General features: G+C 46.8%; 2 protein-coding genes across 3 annotated transcripts in view; one reads left to right on the top strand and one right to left on the bottom strand.

Annotated features, from left to right (window-relative positions):
- The window catches only part of LOC111647845 (RPA-related protein RADX), a 9,559-nt gene extending 2,401 nt beyond the window's left edge, over positions 1 to 7,158 (bottom strand). The window contains exons 1-18 of one of the 2 annotated variants that reach the window (XM_087171563.1): positions 7,055 to 7,158; positions 6,109 to 6,220; positions 5,810 to 6,002; positions 5,624 to 5,739; positions 5,330 to 5,467; positions 4,947 to 5,113; positions 4,444 to 4,600; positions 4,069 to 4,177; positions 3,879 to 3,970; positions 3,604 to 3,729; positions 3,056 to 3,160; positions 2,699 to 2,872; positions 2,463 to 2,587; positions 1,569 to 1,846; positions 1,448 to 1,501; positions 950 to 990; positions 521 to 778; positions 112 to 261 (exon numbers count right to left, since the gene is read on the bottom strand). In XM_087171563.1, the coding sequence (XP_087027689.1) occupies positions 112 to 261; positions 521 to 778; positions 950 to 990; positions 1,448 to 1,501; positions 1,569 to 1,846; positions 2,463 to 2,587; positions 2,699 to 2,872; positions 3,056 to 3,160; positions 3,604 to 3,729; positions 3,879 to 3,970; positions 4,069 to 4,177; positions 4,444 to 4,600; positions 4,947 to 5,113; positions 5,330 to 5,467; positions 5,624 to 5,739; positions 5,810 to 6,002; positions 6,109 to 6,220; positions 7,055 to 7,117 (2,458 nt within the window). In that variant the 5' untranslated portion in view covers positions 7,118 to 7,158. The remainder of the gene's footprint in view (positions 1 to 111; positions 262 to 520; positions 779 to 949; positions 991 to 1,447; positions 1,502 to 1,568; positions 1,847 to 2,462; positions 2,588 to 2,698; positions 2,873 to 3,055; positions 3,161 to 3,603; positions 3,730 to 3,878; positions 3,971 to 4,068; positions 4,178 to 4,443; positions 4,601 to 4,946; positions 5,114 to 5,329; positions 5,468 to 5,623; positions 5,740 to 5,809; positions 6,003 to 6,108; positions 6,221 to 7,054) is intronic. The other variant, XM_023397517.2, reaches the window with a different exon arrangement.
- A 548-nt stretch (positions 7,159 to 7,706) lies between these two features.
- Positions 7,707 to 10,535, top strand: LOC111647846 (major histocompatibility complex class I-related protein 1-like). The gene is made up of 6 exons (XM_023397518.2): positions 7,707 to 7,836; positions 8,333 to 8,569; positions 8,656 to 8,919; positions 9,025 to 9,288; positions 9,504 to 9,644; positions 10,115 to 10,535. Exons 1-6 carry the CDS (start codon positions 7,782 to 7,784, stop codon positions 10,306 to 10,308), a joined length of 1,155 nt encoding a protein of 384 aa, XP_023253286.1. The 5' UTR covers positions 7,707 to 7,781; the 3' UTR covers positions 10,309 to 10,535.
- Positions 10,536 to 10,541: the final 6 nt, after the last annotated feature.

The raw sequence follows: 10,541 nt of genomic DNA, 5'->3' as shown, positions 1-10,541 counted from the left end.
TGTGTGTGTGTGTGTGTGTGTGAGAGAGAGTGAGTGAGTGTGTGTGTGTGTGTGTGTGTGTGAGTGAGTGAGTGTGTGTGTGTGTGTTTGTGTGTGTGTGTGTTTGCTGACCTGGTGAAGGTGGAGGTTTGTGTGAAGAGAAGGCTCCGTGTGATAAGATGGAGGTCCAGGTGTTGGCGTGAGGGAGGAGGGGAGGAGAGAGGGAGGAAGAGGAAGAATGAGGGAGGAAGATGGCGTGGACCGACACACCGTCTGACAGAGCTGAAGGGAAACAGAGTTAAAACATCAAACTGACTTCAAACGCATCATCTGAAACACTGATCAATATGATCAATATGTACTATTTAATAATTATATATAGTCAAGTGTATAAGCTGCATGTTTGTTACCACTCACTCTGTCTGAACGGCCTCTAACAGAGGACAATACAAAATGTATATATACAGGTGTGTGTGTGTGTGTGTGTGTGTGTGTGTGTGTGTGTGTGTGTGTGTGTGTGTGTGTGTGTGTGTGTGTGTACCTCTCAGTCTCAGTGTGTAGTAGTCCTCGATGGCGTAGTCAAACCCCTCAGGTGTCACTCTTCCTCCCATTGCCACGGTGACTGCCTGCTCTTCCCTGTGGGTGTGGTCATAACGCATCGGTAGCGTCTCTACGGCGACGGGCGGGAAGGTTGGAGAGAGCGGAGCGGTGACGAAAGACGAGGTGTCGTCATCGTCGCTGTCGTCTTCATCAGCGTTTGTGTTTTCTAGAAACTCCATGGAGGCTTCAAACAGAATCTCTGGGGGGAGGGGGCGCTTCATCATCATCATCATCATCATCATCATCATCATCATCATCATCATCATCACTATTATTCATTTGTTTATTTGTTTATTTTCTTTTTTGACATCCTGTTCTCATAAACACTGGAACATTATTGGGCCATAAACATGTAAACACACTGACGCACCTGACTTGTTTTGTTCTGGTTGTAATGTCACCCACGGGTGTCTGAAGAGAGAAAACAGTCTGTCAGCTCCGCCCACTCTGAAAACTCTGGGGATGTGTTTTATTTTGAAAACCCTGGGGTTGTGTTTTGGAAACGATGACATCACACCCACGGCGGAGTAGACAATCTACTTCCTGTTTACACCGGCTCGCACATGCTCAGTGCAGGTGACGGCTCAGGTGTGAGTGTTTCCAGGTGTTAGTCTGGACAGAGGTGGATTTCATGAGGTAGTTGTGTGGACGCAGTCTTAAAGGAGCCGTCCAACATTTAGTCCCCTCCTCCCCCCTGCAGCAGCACGAGCTCTGATTGGTCAGAAGGTTTTCTTCTGGACTTTATTGTTTTTAAGATCAAAGGTTTTAAAGATTCAACCAAACACCCCTATGGAGGGGTGGGGGCTCTAACCAGCTGTCCCATAACCTGTCCATGTGTGACAGGTCTGACGTGTCCCCGGCCGCTCACCTCTTCCTGGGAGTGTCAGGCCGCAGCAGCTGCTTCCTCTTCCACGACCTCCTGCTGAGACAAAGCCACAGTTACACTCAGACTGGACTCCTGTCCTGGAGACGTGTGCTGGAGGACTCACCCTGCTCTGACGTCCACACGGCGAGGCGTCAGCTGACTGACAGCTGAGGACGGAGAGGTGGGAGACAAAGACAAGGAGGAGGGGGAGAGGGGAGGTCTGAGTGAACGGGGGGTGGAGGGGAAGAGGAGGAGAGAGGAGGAGGAGGAGGAGGAAGGGGAGGAAGACAGGTCCAGGGAGGATTTAGAGAGACGAGGGGAGGAGGAGGAGGAGGAGGAGGACGAGGAGGGGGAGGGGGAGAGAGAGGCAGCTCGATCAGTCCAAAACAAACAGCGATCCTCCTGAAGGACACAAGAAGGACAGAGAGGACAGGTGAGGACAGAGAGGACAGAGAGAGGAAAGGTGAGGACAGAGAGGACAGGTGAGGACAGAGAGGACAGGTGAGGACAGAGAGGACAAGAGAGGACAGAGAGGACAGGTGAGGACAGAGAGGACAGAGAGGACAGGTGAGGACAGAGAGGACAAGAGAGAACAGAGAGGACAGGTGAAGACAGAGAGGACAGGTGAGGACAGAGAGGACAGGTGAGGACAGAGAGGACAAGAGAGGACAGAGAGGACAGGTGAGGACAGAGAGAGGACAGGTGAGAACAGAGAGGACAGAGAGAGGACAGGTGAGGACAGAGAGGACAGGTGAGGACAGGTGAGGACAGGTGAAGACAGAGAGGACAGGTGAGGACAGAGAGGACAGAGAGGACAGGTGAGGACAGGTGAGGACAGTGAGGACAGAGAGGACAGGTGAGGACAGGTGAGGACAGGTGAGGACAGAGAGGACAGGTGAGTGTCTCCTGTCTGTGACCAGGTAAGTTGATCAGATCTCAGTGTTTGTGTCTCATACATTTTTTTTTTGTTGTTTGTTACTTTGTTTGTAAAAAGAGACAAAAACAAACAAAAAGTTACCTCTCCTCTGCGGCTGTACGTAACCATGGTAACTGTTGCCTGGATACAGAAGGTGCATCGTTCCCGGTAACAGAGCCTCTCCACCTCCCTCTGAAGCTCCACCCCCTGCAAGAAACCTGGCTCACCTGTGAACGAACGCGCACACACACACACACACACACACACACACACACACACGTAAAGTAAAAAGTTCACTTAAAATAAACAATAATAGATGTGAACACGGACAAACTGACCTCTCCGGTCTTTCATGTACGTTTCCAAGGAGACCGGAGGAGGAGGGTACATGAAGAATCCTCCAATCAGAGCCCTGCCCAGCATCAGTTGGTCGTCCTGGCTCCTCAGCCATTGGAGGAACTGTCGCACCGGCAGGAGCTTACGGTAACTCATCTCTGAGTGGTGGCCCAGTCCTGCCCCATCAGCCAATGAGGAGAGAGGACAGAGGTCAGTCAGCCAATGAACGAGAGGCAAACTGATGAGGTAATGACAGAGACGATAACTGGCTCTAACTGATCAATAAAAATCAACTGGTGATTTCACTTTCTACCAGCAGGGGGAGCCAGAGAGAGGAAACGGCCTGTGCTCAGGGTTACCTGTGCAGTACACCTGTGTGTACGTTGTGTTCGTCAGGTAGCAGCAGCTGAGAGTTTGATCTGCAGCTCTGATCATCTTCAGTCTGGTACAAACAACCACAGACACTGACAGACACACAGAGATGATCATGTTTATCACTGTCAATAACTTTTATTTTGAAAATCTAAGCGTGTTTCCTGGAACAAGTGTTTTTGTTCAGCGCATTTATTTATGAACATTTACTGCAGCACCTGTGAGTGTGTGTCTCTGTGTGTGTGTGTGTGTTTGTGTGTTTGTGTGTGTGTGTGTGTGTGTGTTTGTGTGTGTGTGTGTGTGTGTCTCTGTGTCTCTGTGTGTGTGTGTGTCTCTGTGTGTGTGTGTGTCTCTGTGTGTGTGTGTGTGTTTGTGTGTTTGTGTGTGTGTGTGTCTCTGTGTCTCTGTGTGTGTGTGTGTGTTTGTGTGTTTGTGTGTGTGTTTGTGTGTTTGTGTGTGTGTGTGTGTGTCTGTGTGTGTGTGTGTGTGTCTCTGTGTGTGTGTGTGTGTTTGTGTGTGTGTGTGTGTGTCTCACATGGGTGGAGCTTGCAGTTGGTTTCAGGTTGAGATGTGGAGAAGAGCTTCACCATGATTGGCTGATTGCTCGTCCCATCCTCCAATCGCAGCCAGCGATACTCCAAAAGCTCCGCCCCTCGGCCATCTACCAATGACAGCACACATTATTGATAATAAATCATGATTTTATTGATTATTCTGCAGCAGCCTGCAGAGTCTTGAAAACCCAGAGATGTTAAATTTACGGTGATAACCTCATCAATATATTATGCTGGTAACCATGACAACCCTCACCCTTGCTCCTGATTCGCTCCGATCGTCCTGAGAACGTCAGCAGGCCAATGACATCGCACAAGGCGCTGTGGGGACGCTCCAGCAGCTCCTTACTGATGAACACAGGCAGTGTCTTTGTGAGGACCAATCAGAGAGAGGACAGTCTGGCCCCGCCCCTCTCAGATGTTCAGGTGTGTGTGTGTGTGTGTACCTGTTGCAGAAGCTGTAGGTGGGCGCAGGTGGTAGATACTCGGGTGAAATGGAGGATTCTGGGAGAACAGATATCAGCGCGGCAGGATTTCTGCTGTTGACGCTGATCTCTGGACAGAACAACAGAACAGAGTGACGCGTCTGTCCTCAGAGAACTATCTTTGGTCTATTGATGCAGAACAGACCCTGCAGGTTGAAAACTTTCTTTGAGCGTTTAGACTTAATGTCAGGTTCATTTATGGCCCATAAATCTTGCAATGAAAAAGCAATCGATCAATATTTTTCAAGGGAATTTGAAGTTATAAATATATAATTAAATCAAACTGAGTCTTTTGGACAAAGCTCCAGAGAACAACAGAGGAGTGAGCCCTCTTACCGATATCATCCGTCTCAGCCAGGTAGTGCTGTTTGACTCGATAGCGTCTCAGGCTGATGATGTCACCAGGCTTCAGACAGCAATACCAGCTGACACACACGCTGTTCCACAACACCACACACACACTTCCTGTCCGGTCGCACACCTCCAACACCGCCTGGACAGACAGACAGACAGACAGACAGACAGACAGACAGACAGACAGACAGACAGACAGACAGACAGACAGATGGAGAGAGAGAAAGACAGAGAGATGGAGAGAGAGAGAGACAGACAGACAGACAGACGAGAGAGAGACAGACAGACAGGCAGACAGACAGACAGGCAGACAGACAGACAGAGAGAGAGACAGACAGACAGACAGAAAGTTAAAACAGTTTGTTCTGCAGGGATCTATTTACATCATGCACACAAAGAAAACACAAGATAAAATGTTCCTTACAACTCTCCTGCCGTAAATATATATATATGTATATATATATATATATATAAGGTCTTTCTACCTTATAAGGACATTCACAGTTTCGGTCTGTTCTCCCATAATACATCAGGTGTGACTTGTTGATGATGCGTATGATCAGCTGATGCTGGACGGCGCCCCTGGTAACGCCCCGGTGACCAGACAGGAAGGAGTCACGCAGCTCGGACACAGTCACAGCAGGACGTCGCCCTGGCAACACAATATGTTCAGTTGATCTAATGTTTCCATTTTTAGCTCTTTCATTGTGTTAAATCAACATTTACTGTGATTACATGTAGCAGCATCTGATAATTATTGATTACTGATTGATAGATATCACTACAGAACAGGAATGTTTTTAAAATGTCATTAAACACTTCAACTTTAAAACTTAAACTTAATATTCAGAGGAAAATCTATCTCCACCTTCCTCCTCCTCGTCTTCTTCATCCTCCTCCTCTTCCTCAGTGGGCGGGGCCTCCCTCCACACCTCCCCACTGTAGTCCACACTGTTCCACAGAGGGAGGAACACGCTCCTACTGGCTCTCAGAGGAACCACAGGCCCTGCCGATCAATCAACCAATCAACCAATCAACCAATCACAATCATGAGGGTGTGGCGTCTGTGCTTCTCTGGACATATTTGTTTTGATTCTGTCTGTGTGTGTGTGTGTGTGTGTGTGTGTGTGTGTGTGTGTGTGTGTGTGTTGGGGGGGGGTACCTGCAGGTTCTGAGGATCCAAACCAGGGCAGAGAGTCCCAGTCCACATCAAACGTCGTGACGCCATCGCCATCGCCTGCAGCGCCACCTCTGACCTCCGTACTCACCAGCCTGTAGCTGCACGGGCAGAACCATTAAACCTGACTGATCACAGCACTGCGCGGCGGATTCACCTGTCCTCACTCACCTGTCTGTCTCTCCAGACGCCCCGGGGCATGCTGGGAGGAGCTGAGCGGTCATGGCGGCGGTGAAGGTGGCGTTACGTAGCATCGATCCAGGCTGCAGGACGTGCCTCTCCACCAGCCGGTTCAGACCGGGATCCAGAGTCACCTGAAGCCTGCAGTCCCCGTCCGTCAGTGTGACGTCATACAGGTCATCACCTGGAGACACCAGACCAGTACACCCACAGCAACCAGTGAGACCAGCAGACGTTATAGGAAGGAAACAAGCCTTTCCTTCTGGTTTGTCTGTCGTTTTGCGTCTCACCGTTGAGGACAGCCTGGGGGAAGTAGACGCAGGACCCCTGGTCTCTGCTGTAACGCTGCAGGTCCACCACGTACAGGTACTCCCTGCAGACGACAGGAGAGGACGAGGACGCCTGCGAGACAAAGACAACACGGAAAAATACAGGAAACTAACGGGTTTAATGTGATGAAGACACCAAACAAAGGCTGATGCTTCTTCCTCCGCCATGACACACCTGAGACAACATGCAGACCATAATGTAGTGACATCAGATTTACACAAACTGACTGACCTGCTGAACGTGTCAAATGAAATGACATTATCAATGTTATTAGATATTAATACGCAGAAAGTATTACTGGTCTGGTAGGTGACAGATTTCCCTCTGAACAGCTGCAGCTGTAAAGTCAGCAGTCATTAGAAATACCCATGTTGTAAAACGTGTTTCGCGGTTTTAATAATGACAAAAAAGAAACAAAATGGCGGGTAAACATTCACAAGAAAACGGCATCAAAATGTTTTAAAGGAAACATAAACTGCTGTCGTCACTGAACAACCACTGATCAATAATCTGTTAACTGATCAGGCCGAGGGACACAGCTCGGACTCACCAGACTCCATTCAAATATCTGATCATTTAAGGTTGTGGTTGTGAGCGGGAAAGTTAATAGGTTAGTGATATATATGAGGACTTTTCTAAACCGCCCTGGCTTTATGGGGATCGATCATCCAGTCAGCGGCTCTTCTTTATTGAACACGTCCTGTTGTTCGAGGCTCATGTCGGATACTGGAGCTCACGGTTTTAATGTCGGGCGACGTTAAAACGACAGATTTCTGAACGGAGTCTGGTGAAGGTGTTGGCGGGAGTTCAGGTTCAACCAGCCTTCGCACGCGCCAGCTACGACACCTTAAAGTCAATTCAAAATCAATAATGACGATGACATCAACGTTAATGAATTGATTAGACCTTGTTCGGTGCGGGTCTGGACCGAGTCAGGGTTCTGTGGAAGACGCAGCCAGCAGCCGCCATGTTGGACAGGCAGCCCAAACAATAACAGTGAGGTGCATTGTGGGAGTTTTTTCTTAAAAAGAGAGATTTATTAATCATTAAGCGTCTGTATCAATGAAAACAAAAAGATTTTAATTGTTATTAGGACACTAATTATAAAAGATCATTTTACACTTTATTTTATTTTAATAGAATAACATTAAGTAGAAACACTACAACCAATTTAATCATGATATTTATTAGATTTATGTAAATATTTAAATGAAAGAGTTAAACGATATTTTTATGCGACACTTTAAGAACCTGAATTAATGTAATAATAATAAGAAGAAGAAGAACAAATGAAATAAGAAATAAAATCTCCTGGAGACGGTTGTTATCCACAGCAGAGATCAAGGCTGATCACAGACACCTGCTCTGGTCCAACAGGTGTGACTGTGTCTCATAGACACGCGGGAAAAGACTTGAGCTTGGAATGAGTAACTGCCCTGTCCGGTTTCTGAAGGTACATGCTGCTGATAGGAACAAAGTGTTTAGTTTGTCTCATACCAGCTTGTCAACAGTGAGTCCTGAACATATTGTTACCTGTGTGTCACATGCTTGTTGTTCTAGTTTGTTCAGTGATGAGCAGAAAACACTGCTGCCACTCCTCGCTGCAGAGCTACAGGTTTTAAAAGCTCAGAAAATGACTTGTTTTCAGCTGTTGATTCACTGTTTTCTTCTGTCAGCAGGTGAATGTGGTAAGTGACGTTTCTCCACAGCTACTGATGAGCCACTTTTTATTTGTTGTGGCTTTTGTATTTGTGTTTCTTTTGCATTAGTGTTGTTGCTTTTGTATTTGTTTCGTTTCCTGTTTTCGAGTTGTTGCTTTTGCATTTGTGTTGTTGCTTTTGTATTTGTGTTGTTGCTTTTGTATTTGTGTTGTTGCTTTTGTATTTGTGTTGTTTCCTATGTTTTCGTGTTGTTGCTTTTGTATTCGTGTTTTGGCTTCTGCATATTTGTATTGTTGCCTCTGTATTTGTGTTGTGGTGTTTGCGTTCATATTGAAGGTTTTGCATTTATTTAGTTGCTTTTGCATTTGTGACAGGTGTCACAAAGTCCTGTGTTTAAAGAGGATGACAGTAACAAGTGTGATTGACTGTGACGGTCGCAGCCTCTAACAAACCCTGTGTAAATGTAGGAGCCCCCCCCCCCCTCACTGGACAGAGCTCAGCTGACTGTCTGTTTCTTCTTCAGGTTCCCACGCTCTGGTGTTCCTGTCCACAGGACGTGTGCAGCCTGGAAATCAACTTTCATTTGAGCAACTCACTGTGTTTGATGGTGTTCCCATCTCTCACTGTGACAGCTCGACCAGGACAGAAGAGTTCAAACCTTCTCTGGAATCAAAGAACTTACCAAGCAGCTGTGAGGCAGCGTATTCTGATATCACAGAATCTCTCCATGTGATTCCACCTTTAATCAACAGCACAGTGTGTAAGTTTAATGTTGGTTTCATTTTAGTGATGTTGGTTTTTCTGATGCATCAAAACCAAGAAATGAATCCTGGTCTTACTTTACAGATGTTGTGCAGCGGCGGCGTGGCTGCATCCAATCGGCCGATGGGAGGAACTCAGCTTTTGAAGCCTGGTCAGTGAATGGAGAGGACTTCATAACCTTTGACCCTGAATCTCAAAGATGGACAGCCCAGTCTCCTTCTGCTGTAACTGTGAAACAAAGATGGAAGAAGAAAAGAGCAAGGAATCATTTCTTTAGTGACTTCATCAGGCAACAATGTCCAGTGCTGATCCAGAGAATTAGACTAAGATCAATAAACCCCAGAACAGGTGAGTTCAGTTACTGTCCACACAAAAGGAACGTCCAAGGTTCTTTGGATGGTGTGATCCTTTAACCCTCGTCTCTGTCTCTGCTGTTACTTCATTTCTCTCCAGATCTGAACATGTTTGCGAAGCCCATCGCTCACACAGCCCAGATCCTGCTGATATGTCATGTGACGAGTACTGACAGACCGGTGAGCTCAGTGCATCTGACCGGAGACGGAGCTCCCAGTGCCAGATGGATCACAGTGACCGGACCAGTGCCTGGACCTGAAGATGGATCTGTGGTCCTCAGGCTGACAGCTGAGATCTCCCTCAGCCAACACACATACAGATGTGCAGTACAGGCAGGAGGACACAACATCAGTGCTGTGTGGGGTGAGACCTGTGACCTGTGACCTGTATTAGGTTTACACCTGACCCCAGTCTGTTGAATCAGTGTCACACTGTAATCCAAACTCCTGCCAGACAAGATGCTGCAGGACAACCTTCCTAAACCCTCATCACCTTTCCTAGATTCCTTTCCTAACGTCACTAAATGTTGTAAATAACTCCAGAGGTCAGGATGTTTTCAGGATCTTCTCTCATTACAGACGGGAAGACTCTTGATGGCAGACTCCTTCTTACAGAGTCAAGTGGTCACTGGAAAACTCTGATATTAATCCTTGAAGTCCTCAGCGTGGTGTCAATAATCACCATTATCTCCTGGGCAACAGTATGTCTGCTAAACTGCGGTAAGATTTATTATTTGTCGCCAGGCTTTAATAAAGTCCCTTCTCTAACAGACACAGGTCGTGAGTCTCCTGTGAGTCTCTCCCTTTCTCTCTAGAACTGTCAAACGTCCCACTCACTTCCTTTCTTTAATGATCAAGTATAAATAATGATTTTTCTTCATGTTTTGTCTTTAGAATAAAAAAATTTCTTATCAGATTTTTGAAACCCTCAAATATTAGTTGAGATATTTGAGTCAACGGTCCAGTATCATAAATAACAACGTTCCTGTGAATTAACCAACATATTGTGAACATAGAATAATATCGGCCATCGTAAGACAACTCAAACTAAAGCATGAGTAGCATGTTGTTTTACCAGTCCGTCCATTGTGTCAATATAAATACTCACTCATACGTTTCCATGGTTACTATGTAAGATGTAAGTCTTTTCTAGATAAGATAACTAACTGTGGCTCTAACTTTCCCTGCAGTCAAGACCAGTCGTCCTCGGAGAGTTGATCCACAGCTGATGGAGCAGTTTGTGAATGTTGTAGTTTCATTCACTCAGGGTTCAGAGGGGAACCCAGAACACCAGGCCCGCTGCGAGATGAATATCCGCTTAAGAGACCAAAACTTCTACGATCCAGAATACTATGCTAATCTAATAAATGGGGCAGATAGATAAGTTATGGATTGTACATGGCTGCGTTTACACTGAACCATTATCCAAAGCACTTTACAAGTTTCCTCCAGTCACCACTCACCCTGATGGCGGTGAGGCCCCATGGTGCATCAGTGTCTCTGACGTGTGGACGGAGGGAGACTGATCCGGCATCTCTGTGACGGGTGGACGACCTGCTGAGACACAGCTGCCTGTTTTTAATGGGAGGACTGGGACATGGGACAAATGGGACAGTC

Source organism: Seriola lalandi, unplaced genomic scaffold, assembly GCF_002814215.2.
Source record: "Seriola lalandi dorsalis isolate HSWRI2012SDOR001 ecotype SW California unplaced genomic scaffold, Sedor1 jcf7180002055009, whole genome shotgun sequence".
NCBI lineage: Eukaryota > Metazoa > Chordata > Actinopteri > Carangiformes > Carangidae > Seriola > Seriola lalandi.
The sequence above is the reverse complement of the archived record's forward strand: the minus strand, read 5'-3'. Positions and strand labels throughout refer to the sequence as shown.

What these genes read in the sequence shown, in the direction of transcription:
- LOC111647846 (XM_023397518.2), top strand. Translation starts at nt 7,782, where the DNA reads ATGACTTGTTTTCAGCTGTTGATTCACTGTTTTCTTCTGTCAGCAGGT. An exon ending in TTTAATCAACAGCACAGTGT is followed by an intron (nt 8,570 to 8,655) that starts GTAAGTTTAATG and finishes CTTACTTTACAG; the next exon opens with ATGTTGTGCAGCGGCGGCGT. An exon ending in CAACATCAGTGCTGTGTGGG is followed by an intron (nt 9,289 to 9,503) that starts GTGAGACCTGTG and finishes CTCTCATTACAG; the next exon opens with ACGGGAAGACTCTTGATGGC.